Genomic DNA, 27071 nt, shown 5'->3' with positions numbered 1-27071 from the left:
ATAAGAGGTTTAAACGGGAGCTGCAAGAGTGTGTCTGTAATGGGTGAACACGCACGGCGGAGCTCTGTGGCACGGGTCGCTGAGCTTCCCGTGTTACAGTTGTAGCCCCGTTTCCCCGGATGAAGATAACTACTGTGGCTGTTGTGACAGCTCCGGCGTTATTTAGTTGAAACACATTTTGGTTGTGTTTCACACAGCTGCGCACAGAAAAGCAGCTTGAGTTTGTTTTCTCTGTCACCAAAGGGGTTTTTATTTTTAGCACTCTGGCTCCCTCTTTTGGTGACTGAGTCACATTACCGTTAAGCTCTTAAGTTGGAACAGGTGTGTTCCATTTGTTTGAGCTTGACGGTATAAATCACTTATTAGTTTTGTGTTAGTTCATTTGTGTGGGTGTTTTTTGAGTTGGTTTTTGTGTGGGATTTTTTTTTACACTATTAGTGTCTGGGGTCGTGTCCCTGCAGTCTGTTTGGAGCAAAAAACGGACCCAAGCAACTTTATGTTAGTCTGTTAGTCTTTCTTTTTATTTCTTTTAGTTTCACCTCCCCAGGGTTTGATGGGACGGTCCCCTGGGGGTGATGGGGGGGTAATTGGGTTGTTTTTTTTTTTTTTTTGTTTGTTTTTTGTTATGCCCTCTCTTCTCCTCTGACTCCAGCCGGGTGAGCCGTACGTGTCGGCGTTGCTGGAGTGGTGCAGTTGGTTGTGCTGGGTGTTTCCCAGGTAACCTCTGCACCTGGGGGGCGGGGGGGGGGGGGTTCGGGGGTGTTGTTGTTTTTTTTTGTTTGTTGATTCCCTTTTCCACCTCCGGCTTCAGCACGCCTTTGCGCCGTCGTGCCATCGGCAATGGCTGATGGTTTGGGGCAGTGGGAATATCCCGCAGCTGGTGGCTGGTTTGGAAGTCGGAGGAGTGAACGACGTTTTGTGCTGTCTGCACATAAACCGCTGTTCCACTCCTCCCTGTTTGGACTTCTGGGGTATAGTCACGGTTGGTGACGCTGGACGTGTCTTCCAGTTTCACTGCGCCAAGGGGGTGGGGTTGGGGTTGTTTTGTTTGTATGTTTTTTTTTTTTCTTTCCTTTTGTTTTTCCCCCAGTTTCGTGCCCTCAGGTGTGTACTGTGGTGTCCTCTGGGGGGGAAAAGGGCTGTGGGTCCATCTAGCCATAGACGGCCGGGGCTGGGTCCGTTGGTCATGAGGGGAGGCGTCTCCTGGGGTTGACGGAACGGTCCTCTGGGAGGCGCTGGGAGTCCCCGTAGGTGACCTTGGATCCCAGAGGGACCTCGGCTGTGGTTATTACTCCTGGAGCTGGCGGGAGTCCCTTGGGGGTGTTGGTCCCTACATGTCGTCGGGTGGGTTAGCATTTTATTGCAAACTTAAGTTTGGGTTGTTTTTCTTTCTCCTCTTCCCGGGGTTTGATGGAACGGTCCTCTGGGGAGGGGGGGGTGGTTTGGTTGTTTGTGTTTGTCTTTTTTGTTTTATGACTAATCGACTGTGAACATGGTTGGACAAAGGCTGACTGCACAGGTTTAAGAACTCCTGGCCATACCTGTGATAATTGACAGACAGAAACAAAGGCAAAGATGCAGCCAGAGGAGAAGACATCAACCGTTCTGTTGGATGAAGATTCTGTTGGAAGATGAATGCAGATACGGTTCCAGCCATGGTCCCTGGAGGGGGGTGTTTCTCCTGGGCCAGGTTTGTGTGGTCGCTGGGAGGCTTCCCGTGAGGGTGGGGTGCTGTTGTGGCTGCATGCCTGGCTGGCTTTTGTTTGTCTTTGTTTCTGTCTTTTGGTTTTCCTTCCAGGTGGTGCGCATTTGGGACTGAGTGGCTGTGTGGCTGAGATATCAGGACCTCACCCTGATCACCTGCGGCTCGTCAGGACTCACAGCTGTGGTGCATCTACATGGATTGGAACATGGTGGCATTTAAGACTGGAGTACACAATGTGTATTTGGCCAGAGACTCGACCTTGTGACCAGACGGGTGAGATCGTCCTCTTCTAGAGCCATCTCCCATCAGTGGATGCAGAGAACGGTCCAGTTTGATGCATGGTCTGTGAAAGAGGAGGGGGTGAGGTCTCACGCGCTCGTCAGCACACTTCCTGAGGTACATTTGGTTTTGTGACTAACCATTTATACAGTCAGTAAATGTGGTGTCCCTCACACCTTATTATATTGAGCTGTATGTTAGTCGTTTTAAATCAGCTTCCACTGCAGTGGAGTTTTGTGAAACAGGGTGTTCTATGCCTGCAGGGTGGGAAGCTGATTTGCAATTAAGCCAGGAAGTGTTTGCTGTTTGTACACCTTTGAGTGGTCTCTCTGTGTGTTGAGTGTGGACTCACATAATGATTTCTTCTTTCACAGACTCGGTTTGTCGCGGCCACCTGGGGGGTGTCGGCGGGGTCCTTGGGGTCCGAACTGGTTCTGGCTCCGGACCGTTAGCGCTGCTGGGAGCACACCGCAATCCACCACGCCAGACCGCGCACTTTTATATTTATCACATCACTGTTATGTTTATTAAACTCTGTTATCCTTTGTACCGTGCTCTGCTTATTTTATACTGGGTCCTTCAAACGCTGGTCGGTTCTCCGGGCTGCGTCCGACACATAACATTATTCTCGGAATATTATGACTTATTCTCGAAATCTAAAAAAATCAATTCTATGTGGCCCTAAAACGCTGTAGTAGCCTTAAGAGAGCTCCTAAGGTGCCAAACTGGTAAGAATAGGGAGAAGGACTTTTAAGAAACCTAAGAGAGTCTTAAGCAGAGAAGAAAGAGGAAGCAGAGATATTCTCTGTATGTAGTATGACAGTGAGTCAGTAAACGCTACCCGCTTGAGCTATGTAATTATTTTATCTGAATTTACTGTCTTAATGTATTTATAAATTGTTTAGGTTCTTGTTATCATATACACACTGTTAATATTATCACACACTCATCTTCAAGTACTCAGGGGGCTGGAGCCTATCCCAGGAGTCACAGAGCGCGAGGCGGGGTACGCTGTTAATATTTTCATTATTTTTATTATTATCTGTATTAGTATATTGTTATTTTCTTTATTATTACGTCTATTTTGCCATTTGATTTTAAATGGACCACAATGGAAATAAGTGTTTTCACTTTCTTGTGTCATGCATGTATTTTAATGTATGTAAAATTATATTATGTACTCAAAATGAATGTACTAAAAACTCATGCATGCACGCTTTTAATATATAGATATTTGGCATGTGAATGAGGTATGTTCAAACATTTTCAAGCTGTGTAACAATTCATTTAATTTTGCTGAGTTTGATCATCATAAAGTTATCCTCATGATTACACGTCTTAATACAGTTCAGGTTATATGATCAGTTGATTTCACTGTCCATTCCTAACTAGGAGAGCATGTGTGTTTTTTTAATTCTCCTCCCCTTTCCATGACAATCAATCACAGCTCTTAGAGGACTGCGTCATACCCAGCAACGGTGTCAACCCCGCCTCTTCACAAAATTTTTCTTTTTCTTTTCTTTGATTGTACTTTTTGTTATACCTTTTGGAATGATATTGCTCTTTTTTAAACAGGAATCTGGACATGCATCTTCAATTTAAAGTGGAATTTGTGTTATTCGGATACTTTAATGATGAAACTCCTGCTAAAAAAACATATCTGATCAACCTTGTTATTATTTTAGCCACATTTCATATACACACCAGCAAATTTTTAATCAAAACCCAATTTTGTTGTTTTCTTGGCTTATTTTAAATCATATTTGGATACCTTGAAACATTGCACGAACAAAAAAGCTGTAAAAACCAAAACCTTATTAAGAGAATTTAACTTTTAATCTGTTTTATGTACCCCGTTATGTAAGCTCTTTATTTTAATGCCTTTCTTTGTTTGCACACCTCAAGCCATTGTTCTTTGTGTTCTATGTTCTTTTTGTTTTATTAACTTGTATTGGTTATATTTGTGTAAATAAATAATTATTTAAAAAAAAAAGCCTCCTCACAAAAATAGGAGTTTCTGTCCCCTCCTTGCTCAGACTTGCTCTCAGACACATGCTGGCTCACTCGTAGGCTAAGATTGCTTGCCAGGAAATTTTAGGCTAAGTTAGGAGCTCTTTCAGAGGGCTTTGAGTTGCTTTGCGGATATGGGCGCAGGTCTTTCTCCTAGTTTTAACACAACAAAAGTAAAACTATCTATCTATCTATATCCCCTCATAAACAAAAGCAAAGCAAATTATTCAGTCATGTTACACTGTGTCACAATCAAGAGGCATCACATGGGACCAGCGTTTAACCGTTGTCGATGAAATATCTAAAATAAATGTATTTTTTAGCATACCAGTATCAAATATGCAGTGCTGTGCAAATGTTTGGGTACTTTACAATTTTTGGTATATATGTGATGTTTGTTAGTTTCTTCATTAGTGTGCCCAAAATATAATTTCAGTTATTCAGATATTCTTATTCCAGACAAACAAACATAAACCTTATAATTACTTATCAATTAAAAAAATGTATTTAAATATGTTTTTGTTTGTTGTTGTTTTTTTTGTTTTTTGTTGTTGTTTGTTCTTAAACAGCCAAGTATATGACAACCAGTGGCAGCACTCCAGGTTTCTTGTCTTGATGGGTGCATGATTATTTAGTGGTGACGGGATTTACAGGAAAAATGTATTTATTTATATAATGGGTGAGTGAGTGATAGATCGTGTTGGCTGAGGATGCTGCCTAAGCATTTTGTTGGTGGTACCACCACCTTGAAACACTGCTTCAGGACTATTTGAAACCTTTGCAACATCCCTGTTTCGAAGCATTGTTCTGGAATTAGGAGTCAATAGGAAGGCATCAAGTTCTGTGATAAAAGGGACCTCATTACATAACTGTGTCTAAACAGGTTTTATGAAAACAGTTGATTATTTCCCCTCTGGTGTTGCAACATAATGAAACAAGTGAATGAATTACGATCACACTGTTTTGGGGTTTCCTATTTAAAGACGACAGTCAGAGCTGGGGGGCTATATGTCCACTAACCTATATGGTGCTTGTTTTATAAATGTGAAGTCTTTACAATACATACATCCAGAAAGTATTGACAATGCTTCACTTTTTCCGCATTTTGTTATGTTACTACCTTATTCCAAAACAGAGTAAATTAATCCCCCCCCCCAAAAAAAAAATTCTATGCACAACACCCCATAATGATAACATGAAAAAAAGCTTTTTTTTGAATTTTTTGCAAATTTATTAAAAGTAAAAAAGCTAAGAAATCACATGTACATAAGTATTCACACCAATGCTCAAACTTTGTTGATGCACCTTTGGCAGCAATTAGAGCCTCAAGTATTCTTGAATATGATGCTCCAAGCTTGGGGCACCAATCTTTGGGCAGTTTTGCCCATTCCTCTTTGCAGCACCTCTCAAGCTCAATCAGGTTGGACGGGGAGTGTGGTGCACAGTGATTTTCAGATCTTTCCAGAGATGTTCCATCTGATTCAGGTCTAGGCTCTGGCTGGGCCACTCAAGGACATTCACAGAGTTGTCCTGAAGCCACTCCTTTGATATCTTGGCTGTGTACTTAGGGTCATTATCCTGCTGAAAGATGAACTGTCACCCCAGTTTGAGGTCAAGAGCGCTCTGGAGAAGGTTTTCATCCAGGATGTCTCTGATCATTGCTGCATTCATCTTTCCCTCAATCCAGACTAGTCTCTCAGTTCCTGCCGCTTGAAAAACATCTCCACAGCATGATGCTGCCACCACCATGCTTCACCGTAGAGATGGTGCCTGGTTTCCTCCAACATGATGGCTGGCATTCATGCCAAAGAGTTCAATCTTTGTCTCATCAGACCAGAGAATTTTGTTTGAATTTTGCTTTGTTTTTCCCCACCGATGTTGATTTTCTTTCAGCAAAACATCACATCTAGGCTTGCATCTCAGAGGTACCTTCTAGCAAATTGTAACTGAACTTTCAGGTTTTCTTTTTAAGAAAATCTTCCTCTATACCACTTCAGCATGAAGCTGTGGGATACAAAATGCAAAACATGCACTGTGTACAATTTCTCCAATTACAGCCACATAAGCATATAACTTCTTCTGGATTGTCTGGTTGTCTTGGTGGCTTTCCTCACTCTTCTTGCACAGTCACTCAGGTTTTGAGAACTGTGTACTCCACACAGATTTACCATAGAGTGCCATACTGTTTGTAATTATTCATAATTGATGTCAATAAAGTCCAAGACACATTCAGTGACTTGGAAATGTTCATGTATCCATCCCCTGACTTGTCTGAAGCAAAATGGCAATAAAACTGATTATTTCCAGGTATTATTCCAAATGATCTATTACTTATGCAACCCATCATCTTGGCTTTTATATTTTTAATTAATTTATATCAAGCTGTAGAGATTTGTTTTCAGTTTGAGTTTAAGATCATTTTAGAATTTTTTAGTTTTTGTTTTTGAAATGGCATAAACAAATTAAGATGTGTGAAATACCAAGTGCGCCGATACTTTTGGAGGGCACTCTATGTAGACAGGTGTGTGTTCCTTTCAAATCATGTACAGTCAACTGAATTTACCCCAGGTGGACTCCAATTAAGCTGTAGAAACATCTCAAGGATGAATCAGTGGAAACAGGATGCACCTGAGCTCAATTTTGAGCTTCAGGGTGAAGGCAGTGAATACTTATGTACACCTGATTTCTTCTTTTTTAAATAAATTTGCAAAAATCTAAAAAAAAAAAAAAAAAAACTTTTTCACATTCTCATTATGGGGTATTGTGTGTATAATTTTGAGGAAAGAAATGAATTTCATCCATTTTGGAATAAGGCTGTAACATAACAAAATGTGCAAAAGTGAAGCACTGTGAATACTTTCAGGATGCACTGTATGTGTTAATTCCCTAATTACAATATAGAATACATATGAGAATAACTTTTTTTTTTGTTGTTGTTTAGAAACAAATAGTCACCCTTCTAACAGGACACAAAAGCAAATGTGGAAACTGTTGGGGTAGAATAATATTAACTATACCAGTGGTTTTCAAACTGTGAACAACTGTGCTCCCCCCTGCACCAGAATTCTTTGGCGGGGTACAAGAGATGGGTCTCGAGAACCGGTTCTTTTCAAGAATTGTTAAGAAATGATTTGATCCACCGACATCAATAGCCTTTTTGCTTAACGATTCCCTTATTGGTCCTTCAGAGCGGCCATTGTTTTTGAGGGTGTTTTATCGGGACAATGATCATTTCTTTACGTTGATTGCAGACCCTGCAACGGGTCTGTAATCAACCACTTCTGCAGCGGCAGTTCTTGAAGCAATGAAGCAGTGCTCTGACCCACTGCTTTGTTGGTCAAGTCAAGTCCGCTTCTTAACCCCTCTCAAAGCCATTTAAAAATGTCAATCATGAGTCACTTTTGTGCGGATTAAAGTCACTAACTGGGACTCTTGTTTTGTTGCAGGCAAGAACGAGAATCGTCCTTTGTTCCGTTCACACAGCTCCAAATGCTGTGCCACTCTCTGCCGAGTCAAGTTAGAGTCCGGCCGGAATTAATAACTTCAAAGCGAATCACCGTTTTTAATCAAATGACACCTCTTTCCAAATGTTCCCGTTTCCATCACTTATTGGACTGTCGTCAGGCTCATAAGCTCTGACTGGATAATTTAATCGTACACGAGTGAATGCCAATGAAGACAACTGGACTGTTACCTTCCTTTATCTAATTTTCACAAAATTCTGATTCCAGAAGGAGAGTTTAGTTGTTGTTGTTGTTTTTTACAAAGCAACAAACAAAGTTAATCATACTTGCACACATTAACTTTGTATTAAATCAAATCAAATCAAATCAGTTTTATTTATATAGCACCAAATCACAACAAACAGTTGCCCCAAGGTGCTTTATATTGTAAGGCAAAAGCCATACAATAATTACAGAAAAACCCCAACGGTCAAAAGGACCCCCTATGAGCAAGCACTTGGCGACAGTGGGAAGGAAAAACTCCCTTTTAACAGGAAGAAACCTCCAGCAGAACCAGGCTCAGGGAGGGGCAGTCTTCTGCTGGGACTGGTTGGGGCTGAGGGGAGAGAATCAGGAAAAAGACATGCTGTGGAAGAGAGCACTAATGATTAAATGCAGAGTGGTGCATACAGAGCAAAAAGAGGTGAATAAAAAGAAACACTCAGTGCATCATGGGAAACCCCCCAGAAGTCTAGGTCTATAGCAGGATAACTAAGGGATGGTTCAGGGTCACCTGATCCAGCCCTAACTATAAGCTTTAGCAAAAAGGAAAGTTTTAAGCTTAATCTTAAAAGTAGAGAGGGTGTCTGTCTCCCTAATCCAAATTGGGAGCTGGTTCCACAGGAGAGGAGCCTGAAAGCTGAAGGCTCTGCCTCCCATTCTACTCTTACAAACCCTAGGAACTACAAGTAAGCCTGCAGTCTGAGAGCGAAGCGCTCTATTGGGGTGATATGGTACTATGAGGTCCCTAAGATAAGATGGGACCTGATTATTCAAAACCTTATAAGTAAGAAGAAGAATTTTAAATTCTATTCTGGAATTAACAGGGAGCCAGTGAAGAGAAGCCAATATGGGTGAGATATGCTCTCTCCTTCTAGTCCCTGTCAATACTCTAACTGCAGCATTTTGAATTAACTGAAGGCTTTTCAGGGAACCTTTAGGACAACCTGATAATAATGAATTACAATAGTCCAGCCTAGAAAAAATAAATGCATGAATTAGCTTTTCAGCATTACTCTGAGACAAGACCTTTCTAATGTTAGAGATATTGCGCAAATGCAAAAAAGCAGTCCTACATATTTGCTTAATATGCGCATTGAAGGACATATCCTGATCAAAAATTGTCTACCCAAACACAGTAGCCCAAAAACAATTAGCCTTGTGTTTGGGCTACTGGAATTTTTGGTCGGTCCATGGCCCCATCATGCCCCACCAAGCCACCTACGACAACACCACCAAGACAACTGCAGATGATTTTACAATAAAATATAATAAGAACCTTATTCAATGAAACCAGGTTTTCTTATAAACTACATGCATCCACATAAATTAAACTACATAGTTCTATAGCATAGTTTTAAAGGTGAGAGGTGATCACAGATATTTACATTTATTCATAAATTATACATATCTAACATTTTGAAAGGGTGTGGGAATATGAAATATGCTTAAAACATTTGCACAGCACTGCACATGATTATTATTAATTGATTACATTTTGATGTGATAAGACCAACACATATATGTGTTGCACAGCAATGTTTTTTTGTATGAAATCTGTATTAAATGTATTATCTACCCACTCCCTCCCAAAAAATAAAAAATAACAATCTAAGCTCATGGACATCATATGTTCAGACTTTTTCCCATCACTAGTTTCAGGTGTTTTCACTATGACCTGAACCCACTGCCACTGTGAAAATATGGACTATTGCTGCCACCTTAAAAAATAATGTAGTTTGTCCATTTTTTAAAGAAATTATGTTTTTTACTGTGGAAATAAAACTAATGAGTTGATTATTGAAGAGTGCATTCTTCTGCCTAAGGTTTCCACAGCCTGAGGAGGCCGTCCTCACAGTATGTTGCGATCAGGTTCTCATGTGGGTGGTGAGCGATGCCAATTACGTCTTTCTCATGGACCTGTGGGAACAGAGAGAGAGAGAAAAATCTCCATGTGGTTTATTTTCCCCGTCAGTCTTACAGTTTGTGTCTCCAGGATTTCTCCCACCAGCTGTGACAAATTTGTTTCAGAGAAAATGTGAAGGTAGACAAAAAAAAAACAAAAAAAAAACTAATAATAGCAATCTTACAGCAGCAGTGTTTAATAAATCATGTCTCAAAGGAGTGAGAGTAAATCGTGCCCTTACGGTCAGCGTTCTCTGCAGCCTCCCTGTTGTGTAGTTGAAGCAGTACAGTACCAAGTCCTCTCCCACGCAGTAAATCCACTCCCCGCGCGGTGACACGGTGCAGCACACAAAGTCTGAGCCTTCCTTTCTGCTGGAGCTCAGCGTCTTCAGCGTCTGAGGGACAAAAGCATAATGATGGTCCTATGGGTGGGAAAAAAATCTGATATCTGGGAGCACCTGCAAATGAAGGTTTAAGTCATTTTAACAAATAAATATGAATTGTCTCGACCCACACATTTGTTTTCTGCATCAAAACATCACATTAAGTTGATGAATATGAGAAACTCCAGAGATGTTCAGCCATCCAGAGTGGTACCATTTAGTGATCTGGGTGACCTCAATTAATTAAACAACCTTAGCAGAGTAAAGTGTGTGGAGTTGTGCCATTGTTTATAAAAATTACAGTTTATTCCATTAAGGTTTTTGAATTTATGGAGGTCACTCGGGTCACTAAATGGTAACACTCTGGATGATTGAATCACGTTTTGCAAAACTATTACGTGTCAAGGACTGGTGTCTTTCTGGATAATTGTCATCATCATCGTCGTCATCATCATAATGAATATCCCTGTGAACTCTTCAGCTTGAGCAAAACAAGTTTCTAAAATACCAAAAAAAGTTAATTAAAACTTCATTTTTGAAACACTACCATATCGTTAACTACCTTTTAGCTAAAAAACAAAATGAAACGTTACACTAGGACAGATTATCAAAAATAAACTTCAGTTTTTGCAACGGAACTCTTCAAATGCTGAAAATAGACCTATATATATATATATATATATATATATATATATATATATATATATATATATATATAAATACTGTTTCATAGGACCATGCTGTTGGGACTATTTTTTATGCAATTATGAAGTCAGTTACAGAATACAAAAGATGGCTGGATTAATGACAAAGTTGATTCTAGAATTCTCAAAGGTTGTTTATCAAGTAAGTTGCATTTGGAGTCACGTAGGACTCAGATGAATTAGCTGACATCACACAAATTAATGGAAAACATTCACGTTAATAACAGGTATATTATAAGCACTAAGATGGCAAAATTTCCCCATCTTCACAACCCTACCTTGCACTTGAATCAAGTGGGAGCCAAGACATATCCTTGAGGGATGCCACAATTCCCTGGGAATGAGCCAGAGACTCTGCCATCATTCTACTGTGTAGCATGCTTCTGTGAGCCTGATCCAGTGCACTGGTGTCCCAGTTTTGCATACCCCAGCAACTGGGAAAGGCCAAGGAGACACCCACGTATCATCTGGGTGGTTGCCATTCAGTGCCAAAGGTATTTCTGTAATGTAGTAGATGCAGTGATGTACTGCATGAGGTCATACAGACACTGGACACAGGTGTTCGGTGATGCCAATAACTGAAGGAGAATGAAAGGCCAGGTTTTTAGGGTCCTGGTGCTTCCTGTCTTAATTTATGGCTGTGAATCTTGGATGGTAACCAACAACGTAAGTGATGATTGGATGTCTTTGGTGCCAGTTCTCTTTGGGGGATTGTTTAGTATGGCTGGAATGACTTTGTGTCAAGCAAACACTTATCTACTCAGATGCAGAGTCCTACTTGCATTATGAGGAATTGTCAGTTTTACATTTTGACCATGTGTCGCCTTTCTCTGGGAGTGATCCAACACACATGCCTCAGTCATAAAATTTAAAAAGAGAGGAAGAAAGAACCCTTCTTTGGGTCAGGCTGTATCTTCTGTAGTGAAAACACAGGGTGCTCTTCAAAATGGGCTTCTAGTTTAGCAATGCAAAAACAGAAAATTTGAGGCACTCCTGATTGAAAAATACTAAATGCCTTTAATCAGAATTGGCTACATACCAACACATTTCAATTGTGCAGTCTTCATCAGGAATTTTTGAATTATCCTGGCAATGATGGCCAAAGGTCAATGATCCGGTTCAATTACGGAGGTTAAGGTCACATTTCCACCACACAATCTTTTGTGTGGTGGAAATAAAGGAATATCTAGCCTAAACAAGGAACCACACATTTACTGATGCTATACTTAGCCTGCCTGCCTACCATAGTGCTTACTGTCTTCATGTCTACAGGTAATACTGCCTATTAGTAGCATAGTCTTAACACAAATCTATGTGATCTTGATGCCCCACCTTTTGGAAATCACTGGGCACAACAGCTTTTTTTTTATAATTCTAGTGGACACACAAGACCATTCCATCCTCTGGCCACTTTCCACCTCAGAAAGGTAGAACATTTGGTGTTCACTTATGATTCCTAAATAAAGTGATATTGCCATCCCTGAAAATTTTCGTCACAGAAGTGAGCTCTCACCTGACCGTGCATGTCAATGATGAGCGCTGTACTGGAGTGGTTGCAAACCAGAAAGTGCTCTGGATTTTGGGGAAGAGGAATTACGTTGTTGATGGGGACATCTGATGTCAGGGACAGCGCTCTGAATGTGTGGATGCACTCACAAGTCTTAGCATTCCATATCTGAAATACACAAACAGAATATTAGCCACAAGGAACTTCAGTGTTTTACGATAACTTCCCAGATGTTTAATAAAATGTCATTTGTCCAGTGTGTGAATTGGGCGTTGTACCTTAATAGTACCGTCAGATGAGGCACTGATGATGTGAAGTCCATCTCGAGTGAAAGATGCATCATTTACAAATGATGAATGGCCTTTTAACTCCTTCAATGTTTTGCCTGATTTCAGTTCATGGATTCTAAAAAGAAAATGATAGAAAAGCTGTTTAAAATACTAAACAACTAGCATGCTGGTTTAGCAGCCAGTACAGGACCCCGTGCAACTATAATGCTTGATGAGCCTCTTTTATATCCTTTTATATCTTTTATATATGTTCGACTTCTAAGGTGCCAAAAAAAAAAAATTATTCCTACGTTTGTATAATTCTCAGTTTTCAGAGTTAAATTTAGACCTTTGAAAGAGTTAAGAGTTAAAGTATTAAATCTTTATTCATGATACCTTTGACAATGGCTGTGTTCAGATGTGACATGTGAAAGGGCCTTTCACACTGACATTTGGACGGAGTGGGACTACACAGAAAGGCATTGAATTTTGTCCAAGGACACAGACAGGTATCATAACTGGGAATCAAACCCAGGTCTGCATAGCAATAAAACAGCAACTTTTCCGACTGAGCTACCTGCTATAGACTCAACTGGTGGACAGGATTCAATTTACACCTTCAGAAAGAAATTACACATCAAGAGATTAAGCAATACTTGCATGATAAAACAAAAAAAGAATGTCAATGCTTGTGCAAGTTTAATTGTGTAATGTATAAAATGATTTTGTCCTGGGCTATGGGCATGTGTGCGTGTGCACAGCTTTTCTTTGATGAGTGATTGTCCATTTTGAACTCTCTCCATGTTAGGCTGCTTTCTTCGCTCTGTGTGAACTATTGTTTTCCCTCCCCTCAGAGCACTCTATTGGTGTCCCTTTCATTGTTTTGTTCCTGCTGCACTTTTTTACACACGTACTCCAATCAAGGGTCAATAGTCTATCACAGGGCCACACAGAGACAAACTTATTCATTCACACCTATGGTCTATTTAAAGTTCCCAATTCACCTAACCTGCATGTCTTTAATGGGAGTAATTGAGGCTTCCTCCCACTTCTAAAGGGAACCCACACAGACACATGGAGAACATGCAAACTCCACACAGAAAGGACCAGATGGGAAACGATCCCAGGACTTTCTTGCTATGAAGCAACAGTACTAATCACCAAGCCACAATGCTGCCTCCTTTCTGGGTGGTGTTTTCTTGTTGTGTCCTTTCCCTTAGAGCAATCATGTGGTTTCTCTGGGTGGTTTTTGTTGTCCTCTTGCCACTCCTCTGTCATTTCCCATGTCAGTGCATATTTCTCTGTGCCTCCTATGTTCTCTCTCTTGCCCCAACCTATAATCTGTAATCATTGTGATGTTTTTTTATAGGACACTTGGAGCAGTGTACTGGTGTCTCCTCAGCATTACTTTATTTTGTTATTATGTTATTCTTTTGCATTTGTGTGTTTTCCCTCTGCACCTTTGTTTTTTTCTTCTCACATCCCCTCAGTCATCGTGCTTTAATATTAGTTCCTTATTATTCTGGCTCTTTGTTGCAATCCGTTATTATGGTTGCATCACTTTTAACCAAAACTGGTGCAGCTTTAACTTTGGACCCCATAACATTCAGTCATAAGTACTCCAAACTGTACCTTTTTGGAATCCATTTGATCAGACAAATAATGTTGTATACTTCTTAATGTGATTGGAGCATTTCTACTCCTGTGTACTCCTTCACTGACCCCTGCCTTGCTACAGCTACAACCCTGGACTGGATGTCACTTTTTTTAAAGTCCCAATAAACAGGTGACCAAAATGTCATATCAAAAATTTTACTACCCTGTGTGGTTGTGACCAACCATCTGGCCCACGGACTACAATAACAGGGAACAAAACTGAACTGATTTTCAACATCTATTGCCTTACTTATTTAAAGAATTATACAATTTAGATCTTTAGAATAGATTGAGATGGTTTGGGCATGTGCACAGCAGGGACACTGAAGATGGAACCACCAGGCAAGAGGGGAAGATGGGCCAAAAAGGATGTGCTGAGGGATTATATGCAGGTGGTTGGCATTGGTGGCTGGAAGAAGATGCAGACGTCAGGATGACATGGAGATGGATCATCTGCTATGGTGGCCTTGAACATTAGCATAAAAAAGAAGGACAGTTTACTGACTTTAGAAAAATTAAGTGACGGTAGAGTGCAGAGACTGAGATATTTTTCATATTGTCAAACAAATAAAGCAGATGTTTTACTGAGATGCTGATGAGTTATTTTTGGATCCTCCAGCGTGCGGATTAGTCAAAGCATGACAAAGTGCCTAATACTGACAGACTCACTGTCTATGGGATGATGGTTTAGCATTTGTAATCAATTCAGACTAAGCCATTTCAGAGCAGGAACACGTGGCAGCTTTGTGCCTGAGCACATGCCGTCTCAGCTGCACCTACACAGTTCATGCACTTCAAACAAGACTCAGCCCACACATGTCAGAAATAGAACTTCAACCGCTTCACTACTGAGGGGAGTTGGGGTGAACTCTGATTTTATTTTTGTTTTGGTGAGCACATAATGACAGACGTGCACTGATTATTATCTGCTGTGGATAACTACAGAAACAACAAAAAAACTTAATCATCAAAATGTAAATTCAGGTGACAGCTTGTTCAGCAGAAATATGGTTTTTAATGGAAAAGAAAGCAGCTGGATTAACAGTGCATTCACAGTATTCACAGCGCTGCACTTTTTCCACATTTTATGTTACAGCTTCTTCCAATATTAATGAAATTCTTTTTTCCTCAAAATTCTACACACAATACTCCATAATGACAATGTGAAAAAGTTTTTTGATATATATATATATATATATATATATATATATATATATATATATATATATATATATATATATATAATATATATATATATATATATATATATATAATACAAATAATGGATGGTAAGGAGTCCAACATAGAGAAATATTGGATGAAGAAAAGTTATATTGGACAAGGCATAGCCGGGTCCAGTATAACTTTTCTGAATCCAATATTTCTCAACTCTCTCAAATGACCTGAAAACAAAGATTGTTCAACATCATGGTTTAGTGGAAGGATACTAAAAGCTATCTCAGAGATTTAATCCGGTAGTTTCCATTGTGAGGAGCATAGTGAGGAAATGGAAGACTGTGGGCACAGTATTAGCTAAGGCCGGCAGGGCAAGGGCAGGGCAAGAAAAATCTCAGATAAGCTGAAGGGAAGGATGGTGAGAACAGTCATAGTCAACCCACAGACCTACTCCAAAGACCTACAACATGATCTTGCTGCAGATAGTGTCTCTGTGCATCGTTCAACTATACAACGCACTTTGCACAAGGAGATGCTGTATGATGCTGTAATGCAGAGGAAGCCTTTTCTGCATACACACCAGAAACAGTTTCTTGAGGTATGCTAAAGCAAATTTGGACAAGCCAACTTCATTTTGGAATAAGGTGCTGTGGACTGATGAAACTAAAACTGAGTTATTTGGACATAACAAGGAGCGGTATGCATGGCTGAAAAAGAACACAGCATTCCAAGAAAAGCACTTGCTACCTACAGTAAAATTTGGAGGTGGTTCCATCATGCTGTGGGGCTGTGTGGCCAATGCAGGTACTGGGAATCTTGTAAAGTTGAGGGTCACATGGATTCCAGTCAATAGAAGATTCTTCAGAACAATGTTCATGAATCAGTGACAAAGCTGAAGCTGCTCCAGGGCTGGATCTTTCAACAAGACAACGACCCTAAACACTGCTCTAAATCTACTAAGGCATTCATGCAGAGGAACAAGTACAACATTCTGGAATGGCCATCTCAGTCCCCAGACCTGAATATTATTGAAAATCTGTGGTGTGATTTTAAGTTGGCTGTCCATGCTCGGAAACCAACAAACCTGAGATGTTTTGTAAAGAACAATGGTCCAAAATACGTTCAACCAGAATCTAGACTTTCACTGGAAGCCATAGGAAGCATTTCGAGGCTGTTATTTCTGCAAAAGGAGGATCTACTAAATATTGATGTATTTTTTCTTTTGGGGGCCCAAATTTATGCACCTGCCTAATTTTGTTTAAAGAATTATTGCACACTTTCTGTAAATCCTATAAATTTCATTTCACTTCTCGAATATCACTGTGTATTTGCTATATGATATATTTAACTGAAATTTCTGATCCAAACAACCAATGATTTCTAAAGTAAAATAATGGAAATCATCAGGGGTGCCCAAACGTTTACATACAACTGTATATCCTAATAATACTTTGTCCCCTTTTTTTGAGCTTAAATGTGGAACAACACAGGGATATTCTATGTCACTGCTCCTTTTTGCGATTGCAATGGAATCACCATCTGTATCTCTAAGTCAAAATATTGATATCAAAGGAATTCAGTGAGCAGGGGAGGAGCATAAAGCCTCAGTCTATGCAGATGACATACTACTTTTTATGATGCCTGTTGGCACTAGTTATGAAAAGACATCCTTAAATTCACTCCCCTTGTGACTGAATTTAAGGATGTCCTTAAGCATCCTTAATCCTTAAGGATGCTTAAGGATTAAGCTTGGGACTCCGACGACGGCGGTCGCATCTCCTCCACTCTCCCTTATCTCTGTTCTCTGCTTTAACCTACTTCACCAGACTGTTAATTCCTCAAATTATATTGGATACTGGATCTATTGGACTACTATTAGATTAACCATGGAATTGATCAGCTGGTCTCTGAACGCTATTGACACCATTTTTTCTACAAGAAGGTCAGAACCGGGGCATCCTACCTGCTCAGATGGAACGCATCCTGCGGGCTATGTTCTTGACTCCTGGAGTTCTTGGCGTGTGGCATGCTTTGCGCCTTTCTCTGTTGAGGACGTTGAGGATTTATTCATTTTTGGTCTTATGGTAGTAGGGCTGGTACGTTTTGGCTTATGTACTGCCCTGATCTACCGGAAAATTGGCAAGATGGCAGCATAAAGAAGCACGGCCCCTCGCTTGTGCGTCATGATTAACGAGGTTGGCAAGGCAGTGCATTCTCAGACTGTGATGACTCTTGAACTCAGACGCAAATTGGATGACATCTTGGAGCAGATGCGTGTCCTGCAGTTGAAGTTGAAGATTTCAGAGGCCGGTGAATATTCTTAATTCATAATTGGGATTTGGTTGTTCAAGTGGAACTGTTAAAAGTGTTTTTCACTGCTCAAACCACAACATTACAGGCTTATCAACCCTGAAGGTCAAATTGCCCAACTGTTTTCCCTCCAGAGGAAGTCTTCGGCCTGAGGAACATTTGGCTGTTTCTTATCTCAACTCACAAAGACAATAAACTGTTTTCACAGGACTGAAGCATGCTCCATTCCCTCCCCCCACCATCAAACATCCCCCACTCCGGTGTCTGCTCACGTCATTCCTTTCTCCTTCTGCGCGGGCGGTGCAGTTTTAGCTGCACCTGGCCTCCATTCCTCCCCCCAAGTTGACGGCGGCGCATCTCAGGGTTGCTGCGTGACCTTCGCCCACTTTCCTCAATTCGGATAATGGACTTCTTCAAACTTAGTGCACATAAACAATGTCAAATGTGTATGTGCTGTCTTAATTCTGATGTGTGCTATTATTGTGGTAAACAAGTAATAATTGTGGACTAATTGCTGTCTGAGGTAACTAGAGTGTAAACATAATTTCTCCACTGTGAGATCAATAAAATACATCTCTCTCTCTTTAAAATTAGCCCTAAGAAATTCAGATACATTGGTATACGGATCACAGATAAACATAAAGATCTTCATGCTGCTAATTATCAGCCCCGTTATCTCATTTAAATCAGGATATTAACGTTGAAATCCCCTGCTTCTCTCTTTGAGTGGAAGAATTAATACAGTTAAGATGAATATACTGCCTAAGGTTTTATATATTTTTCAGTGCTTTCCGGGGTTTTTTAACCATTTTTTTTTTACCAAATTAAATAATCAGATATCAAGTTTTATTCGAAAACACCTAGGATAAAGAGAAGTGAAGTGTATGTCAGAGACCTCGCTCAATGGAAGGGATTTCACTTCCTAATTTCTTGAATTACTATTAGGAGGCTAATATTAGCGTATTGCTATATTGGATGGTTAATGATAATGATAACACAGACATTGAATGGCTAAATCTGGAGGGAGCATCTGTAAGTTTCAAAATTGTACACCGTCTACACTGGTCTAATGCTAGAATTATGAAGAACAAAGCTAACATAGACCCTACTTGTGATTGATGTGGACAGGATCCAGCCACGCTGTTACACATGTTCTGGACATGTCTGAAGCTTCACAGTTTTTGGCAATCCATCTTTGAGAACTTTTCTAAGATTTTTGGGAAGGTGCTGGCGCCACCTCCATTCATTGCACTCTTTGGTATAGCCCAGATGGGCCCCCCTCTTGAGATGTGGGAAAGAACTATACTGGCTTTCTCGTTCAGCACCTCCAGCATACAGTCACTGGATCAGGGAGCTCATGTACCATATCAAGTTGGAGAAGATCAGATACACAATCAGGGGGTCTCCTAGAAAATTTTATAATGTTAAATTGTAAAAACACAATTAAAAAAATCCTTGATCAAAAGACACCTGAAGGACTCTCAGACCATGAAAAACAAAATACTCTGGTATGATGAGACAAAGATTGAACTCTTTGGAGTGAATGTCAGGCGTCATGTTTGGAGGAAACCAGCACCATCACTACAGTGAAGCATGGTGGTGGCAGCATCATGCTGTGGGGATGTTTTTCAGCAGCAGGAACTGGGAGACTAGTCAGGATTGAGGGAAAGATGAATGCAGCAATGTATAGAGACATCCTGGATGAAAACCTGCTTCAGAGCACTCTTGACCTCAGACTGGGGCGACGGTTCATCTTTCAGCAGGACAATGACCATAAGCAGCCAAGCAGCTGTGTGCTTACGGTCAAAGGAGTGGCTTCAGGATCAAAGGAGTGGCTGCAGGACAACTCTGCGAATGTCCTTGAGTGGCCCAGCCAGAGGCCAGCCCTGAATCTGATTGAACATCTCTGGAGAGATCTGAAAATGGCTGTGCAACAACACTCCCCATCCAACCTGATGGAACTTGAGAGGTGCTACAAAGAGAAATGGACAAAATTGCCCAAAGATAGGTGCACCAAGCTTGTGGCATCATATTCAAGAAGACTTGAGGCTGTAATTGCTGCCAAAGGTGCATCAACAAAGTATTGAGAAAAGGAGCTTTTATTTTTCATGTTGTCATTATGGGGTGTTATGAGTAGAATTTTGATGGAAAAACTGAATTACTCCATTTTGGAATAAGGCTGTAACATAACAAAATGTGATAAGAGTGAACCGCAGTGAATACTTTCTGGATGCACTCTACATTTATAAAGTACAGATTTTTAAGGGCTCAAATTATATACAGTGGGTGACATGTCTGGAAAACAGTTGCTAAAGATTATTGACACAAATATGCCATTGACACTGAGCTGATGCACTGTATTAAAAGTAACAAAAGCTGAGCAGAGAAGAACTTTAATACAAGAAAAGTAATCACATCTAGGTTAAAGTCTCCCATGTGCTTTCTGGCAAGCTGTAGCTGAAATTTTGTCTTTGTTTTAAGGAAACTGTTCTCTGTTCCATTCCATTGTGGATCTGTGACTGGTGATGCAACAATCTGGAAAACCCACACTGAAGATAATGGCCACAAATACTCCATCAACACTAAACTGATGCACAACACAAACAATGTATGTATGAATCGACTGACAGATAGAGATATACTGTGTATATATTATGTGTATTTTGTAATTATGCCATCTGCTGGCAACCAGCTTTTCACAGGCGGCAGTTTCTAATTGGTGGACTGATGATGTATAAGGTCCCTTCCTGCCCACCTGAGCTGTTTTTATCCTTGGTGAAGGCTTGATCCTGGAACACAGGGTTTTTTTTAAGGTTTAAAATGACCTTGTCAAGCAAATAAAGGCTTTTTAGCTATTTGTAATAGAAAACTTGGAGTTTTTCTTGTTTTTGGATATGCAGTTTCCCATCTAAAGTGCACTTCAAAGTGTTCCTTTCTCCTTTGTGCTTTTTTTTTTTTTTTTTTTTGCAATAAATCATATTTTGATGAGAAATAAACCTGCATTTGCTGTGTCCCCACAGTGTTTGACATACAGCAAGCTGGTGTTCAAGTTTGTAGTCTGTTATCATGTAAAATGTTCTAAAACTGATATCAAATGTTGTAGGTCCTTTAACATGAAATGTCATCCATTTGTACTGTAAAAGTGTTGGTGCACAAAAACATGAATACAAATAAAGATTTAAACATTACCCTGAACAGCAGCAGTATTTTAGAAACTGAATGTTACCTGATGGTTTGGTCGAAGGAGGCACTAAGGATCTGGCTGCTGTCCTTAGAGAAGCTCAGACACGTCACACCTTTGGTGTGTGCATGCTCAAACCGCCGCAGACACAAACCACTCTGGATCTTCCAAACCTTCCCCAACAAACACACATATTTTAGTCAGGGATTTTCAAATGGGACCATCAGATGAATTGATGATCATCATTACCCCGGCTGATAACACAAACCCGTTAGCATACAGTAATAACAGAACACTCTAATGGTTTTGCTTAAGTAGATAAATATGCAAATGCATGTTGACCAGCAAGAACATCAGATTTGCAGAAGCAAAGGTCTGACCTTTATTTTTCCATTCTGAGCTCCGGTAGCCAGGAGATCTGAATCGTGACTGAAGCACATGCATAGCACGGCATCATCCATCATCATGAAGCTGTCCTGGGCCTGGTACTTTAAATCCTAGTTCACCCACGCATGCACACAACACATCAACACAAAGACAGACACCAAGTAAGCAGACAAATCAAAACACTGTCATTTCTTCCAGCCTGCCACTGGGTGTATTTTCATAATATCTGCATAAATCCCAGACTTCAGGTCCTACATTAACTTTAGAAAGTACAACAACCACAGTTGGGTCATCTGAATAGCTGAAGTGACCGTCCCTGTCTGAGTAAGAGGAGTATAATAACCATTCAAATATTAACATTACAGGTTAGGAGCAGAGTCAAAATGTATATGTCACCTCCACTCAGGAGGTCATACTTTCAGTGTTGTTTGTCTGCATATTAGCATGACTACCACAAAAACTACCAAATTGTTTTCCTCAAAATTGGTCAAGAGGTGAGGTCTGGTCTGACATAGAACCCATTACCCTTCAACGTAGATCTGGACAAAGGGTGGATCCAGGATTTTAATTTTAACATCACAAGATAGAACAATATAGCTGATTTTCATCAATGTCTCTGAAATTACAGTTTTTATTGATTGCTTTGACCTGTTTGAAGAAACTGGGAACCTCTCAGCCTTCATCATCACCATCTCAGTAGAGCAGCAGACACCTCTTGCAAATGTGTTAACCCATTCTCATTGGATTGACACATTTCCCCCACCCTTTGTCAAAAAATTTAACACAGATGTCATTCAAGCAGTCAAAACTCAATTGTTTTAGCTACGGTATCCTAACAGAAACCATATGTTCCCAGCTATTAGAAACTATCTGATCAGTATGCAGTCACTGAAGCACCTGTTTGACACTTCACACAAATCTTCAATTTGCAATCAGTCTGTAATAGGCCTTAAAAGGTGCCATGCCTGTGTTTTTCTTTGCAAGCATGGATCAAGGAGGTCTAAGGCAGGTGAGAGTGAGAGTAAGATGAGTCCGAGGAAGAGGAGTCCGTGTGCGAGGTGGAGGTATAGTTGAAAAGGCTCAAGTTACTAATGAAATTTGGGCAACTATAATTGATCATGTTATAAATCATGGCCTTTCACTTAGAGAGGCTGGACAAAGAGTCCAACCTGTTGTAAACAGAAACACTGTTTTTCGACAGGAGAACAGGTAATGTTGTTATAGGCCTACAATATATACAGAAATATCTGCAGTACAGTAATATACAGTACTTTATGTAATTTTTTCCACATTCTCATTTCATGTATTTTTTTATAGAATCGAAAGGCTACCCGTCACTGGTGGTAGAAGAAGAATTTATAATGCTGAGCCGGAGGCAGCCATTGTCAACATGGTTGTGGCAAATAATGCCATTAGGCTGCGAGAAATCAGGGCTGCAGTAATTGCAGATCAGGGAGTATTTAGAAATATAAATACTGTGAGCGAGACCACTATAGACTGCATCCTCAGGAGGAACCATATGGCAATGAAACAGCTCTACAGAGTTCCTTTTCACAGGATGCTGTGAAGGAGGCTAGATGCCAATATGTGGAGGTAAGGAAACATTATTAAACTGTTTACCGATTACTCCTTACTGTAGAGTCACTTTTACGGAATTGTAATTTTGACTTTTTTTTTTCTTTAGAGAATAATGGAGCTTGAAGCCGAGGGGGCACATCACATCTTCATTTATGTAGATGAGGCCAGCTTCAATCTGTCTTCAATCAGGAGATGAGGAAGGAACCTCATTGGGCATAGGGCCACTATTGGAGGTCCAGGGCAGAGGGGCACCAACATAACTATGTGTGCTGCCATCTCCAATGATGGTGTCGTGTGCCATATCCCCACCATTGGTCCCTACAACACCAAGCGCCTCATAGCATTCTTGAATGCTCTTCATGACATGCTGATCCTGCCTCAGGAGAGAGAGCTGTTGAGGCCTGGCTGTCCACTGTTCGTCATCATATGGGACAATGTGGCATTCCACCACTCTCGTATTCTAAATGAGTGGTTTGTAGTCCACCCTCGGATGATGGTGCAATTACTTCCACCATATTCCCCTTTTTGGAATCAGATAGAGGAATTCTTTAGTGCTTGGAGATGGAAGGTTTATGATCATCGCCCCTATGATTGCATGCCCTTGCTCAATGCAATGACTGCTGCAGCCCAAGATAGTGATGCAGAGGCGTGCCAAGGCTGGATCAGGCATGCCAGAAGGTTTTTCCCTCACTGCATTGCCAGAGAGAACATTGAATGTGATGTGGATGAGGCCATGTGGCTCATTCATCAAGACAGAAGAGACTGTCAATTGTACTGTACTCTTACTGTACTCTATACTCTTATAGTATAGACCTACTAAAGTTTTTTGTTCTTTACCGTAAAAGATTGATTTTTTTATTTTCCAAATTTCTTATAGGCCTACAGTAATGGATTTTACGTATTTTGATTTGTATACTTTCTGTAGGAATATTTCAGGTGTCACCCACGAAAAAGCCTGAAAAAAAGAATGTAATGGAATCAATAAAATTTGCATCAAAGCATATGTGATTCTGGATCCATTTTTTGCAAGAAGGCAGCAAATGACACTAGCATGTAACAGTTATGGGCTACAATGTCAACTAATGGTGCACTGATTCATACTGAGTGCTGTATTTTGTATTTTGTTGTCCATTGTGTTATGATTGATTGTAAGTGCTCATACACTTGTGGGCAAGTTGTGCAGTTTGAAGGCAAAATTTGCTTTTGTCCCTTATTTTAAATGTTTTGGCACAGTTAGAGCCTTTTGCAAACAAAATGCGTAATTTTGACATTGGGGGCACTGTTTAGGCCTCTGTGTTAACTGTTTTGAAAATGTGGATTTTGAGTTGACTGTTGCGTCAAAGCAATCAATAAAAACTGTAATACATTGAACTCCATGAGAAAAAGGTCACGTGTTCACATCATGAGATATTTCAAAATATATGTAATTTGGTGCAGTTTTCATGAAGATCCAGATTTGATAGATGAAAATATAAATGTTATTTATATTGGTGAGTATAAGACAACAAATTCAGCTAGAAACCTGCAACTCAGTTTGTTTTCACACATTTTGTGCACGTACAAACATAATATTTATTTCTGATGGTGTAACACAATTTTTTTTTCATTTTTATGGTAATTTTCGCAGAGGAAAAATAACTCATTCTCCCCCATCCCTGCCCAACCAACACACACACACACACACACACATACATATATTAAATGAAATCAGAGTAAAAGTAAACACCAATTGCTTTTGCACTGCTTCACCTCAGGGAGCTTTGGTGTTTGTAATTTAAACAGAAGGACAGGTGCCACTCTGATTGGTTGATATAATGGACTTGAATACACCCATGCTTAATGAACATGGTAAATCCAACCCCTGTGCGATGTCATAGAGCACGAGGCGGGGTACATGCAGGACAGGACGCCAGTCTGTTGCAGGGCCACAAACACATAAACACAGACATACCCACACGCACACCTACGGACAATTTAAAGATTCCAATCCACCTAACCCGCACGTTTTTGGATGTGGGAGGAAACCGGAACACCCGGAGGAAACCCACGCAAACACAGGGAGAACATGCAAACTCCACACAGAAAGGCCACAGGTGGGAATTGAACCCATGACCTTCTTGTTGTGTGGCAACAGTGCTAACCACTAGTGCTTAGTATTCTCTGTTGTGTAAATGGAAGAATGCAGTCAGAGATGCACAAAATGCGCTTTTGCATTTGCTGTCAAAATAAGGCCATAAAATTAATCAAGCTGAGAGAAACATACAGTTGTTTTAGGACGTTAAGATACACTCATCATGGACATGAATGTCATTGTAATTTTGGGCTTTTAATGATGTCTTTGAACTGTTCTTTTGACAGGGTGGAATGATTGTACAGCATATATCATTAATGACTTTAAAAAACAAGAACTGGGTGCACAAGTTTGAATTTATTTTGGATCTTCTCTAACATACACAGGCTCAAATATATACATACACCCCGACAAAATTTTGGTTAAATGTTCCTTAGCAAGCTGCACGTCGACCAGACCATTGGTACTAAGATAAGATAAACTTCATTGATCCCACAGTGGGGAAAATCATTTGTTGCAGCAGCAAGAGTTGTATAGCAGTAAAGAAAAAAAAAATTTACATTAAAGAAAGGTAACTAGGAGGAGGGGAGGGGAGGTGATGGTCTAGTGGTTAAGCGTTGGGCTTGAGACCAGAGGATCTTCGGTTCAAACCCCAGCCTCACTGGAAAATCACTAAGGGCCCTTGGGCAAGGTCCCCAAGTTGCTCCTGATGTGTAGTGAGCGCCTTGCATGGCATGACATTGGTGTGTGAGTGTGTTTGTGTGAATGGGTGAATGTGAGGCATCATTGTAAAGTGCTTTGAGCACCTGATGCAAATGGAAAAACACTATATAAATGCAGTCCATTGACCATTTGCCATTTAACTAAATATATTGCAATGATGAGATGAACTCAAAGATCTAAAACTTTTTCCACATACACAATATCACCATTTCCCTCAAATATTGTTCACAAACCAGTCTAAATCTGTGATAGTGAGGACTTCTCCTTTGCTGAGATAATCCATCCCACCTCACAGGTGTGCCATATCAAGATGCTGATTAGACACCATGATTAGTGCACAGGTGTGCCTTAGACTGCCCACAATAAAAGGCCACTCTGAAAGGTGAAGTTTTGTTTTATTGGGGGGAATACCAGTCAGTATCTGGTGTGACCACCATTTGCCTCATGCAGTGCAACATATCTCCTCCACATAGAGTTGATCAGGTTGTCAATTGTGGCCTGTGGAATGTTGGTTCACTCCTCTTCAATGGCTGTGCGAAGTTGCTGGATATTGGCAGGAACTGGTACACGCTGTCGTATACGCCGGTCCAGAGCATCCCAAACATGCTCAATGGGTGACATGTCCGGTGAGTATGCCCGCCATGCAAGAACTGGGACATTTTCAGCTTCCAAGAATTGTGTACAGATCCTTGCAACATGGGGCCGTGCATTATCCTGCTGCAACATGAGGTGATGTTCTTGGATTGGCACAACAATGGGCCTCAGGATCTCGTCACGGTATCTCTGTGAATTCAAAATGCCATCAATAAAATGCATCTGTGTTCTTCATCCATAACAGACGCCTGCCCATACCATAACCCCACCGCCACCATGGGCCACTCGATCCACAACATTGACATCAGAAAACCGCTCACCCACACGACGCCACACATGCTGTCTGCCATCTGCCCTGAACAGTGTGAACCGGGATTCATCCGTGAAGAGAACACCTCTTCAACGTGCCAAACGCCAGCGAATGTTAGCATTTGCCCACTCAAGTCGGTTACGACGATGAACTGGAGTCAGTTCGAGACCCCAATGAGGACGACGAGCATGCAGATGAGCTTCCCTGAGACGGTTTCCGACAGTTTGTGCAGAAATTCTTTGGTTATGCAAACCGATTGTTTCAGCAGCTGTCCGAGTGGCTGGTCTCAGACGATCTTGGAGGTGAACATGCTGGATGTGGAGGTCCTGGGCTGGTGTGGTTACACGTGGTCTGCGGTTGTGAGGCTGGTTGGATGTACTGCCAAATTCTCTGAAACACCTTTGGAGACGGCTTATGGTAGAGAAATGAACATTCAATACACGAGCAACAGCTCTGGTTGACATTCCTGCTGTCAGCATGCCAATTGCATGCTCCCTCAAATCTTGCGACATCTGTGGCATTGTGCTGTGTGATGAAACTGCACCTTTCAGAGTGGCCTTTTATTGTGGGCAGTCTAAGGCACACCTGTGCACTAATCATG

At 40.7% G+C, this 27071-nt stretch overlaps 1 protein-coding gene across 2 annotated transcripts in view; it reads right to left on the bottom strand.

Moving 5' to 3' along the window:
* Window positions 1-9412: 9412 nt before the first annotated feature.
* Window positions 9413-27071, bottom strand: part of smu1b (SMU1 DNA replication regulator and spliceosomal factor b) — a 56199-nt gene continuing 38540 nt past the window's right edge. For both annotated transcript variants that reach the window (XM_034188139.1, XM_034188140.1), the window contains exons 7-12: window positions 21188-21304; window positions 20853-20980; window positions 12494-12620; window positions 12222-12383; window positions 9864-10016; window positions 9413-9636 (exon numbers count right to left, since the gene is read on the bottom strand). In XM_034188139.1, the coding sequence (XP_034044030.1) occupies window positions 9538-9636; window positions 9864-10016; window positions 12222-12383; window positions 12494-12620; window positions 20853-20980; window positions 21188-21304 (786 nt within the window). In that variant the 3' untranslated portion in view covers window positions 9413-9537. The remainder of the gene's footprint in view (window positions 9637-9863; window positions 10017-12221; window positions 12384-12493; window positions 12621-20852; window positions 20981-21187; window positions 21305-27071) is intronic.

Source organism: Thalassophryne amazonica, chromosome 15 (assembly GCF_902500255.1).
Source record: "Thalassophryne amazonica chromosome 15, fThaAma1.1, whole genome shotgun sequence".
Taxonomy (NCBI): domain Eukaryota; kingdom Metazoa; phylum Chordata; class Actinopteri; order Batrachoidiformes; family Batrachoididae; genus Thalassophryne; species Thalassophryne amazonica.
This window is presented reverse-complemented; position numbering and strand designations above follow the sequence as displayed.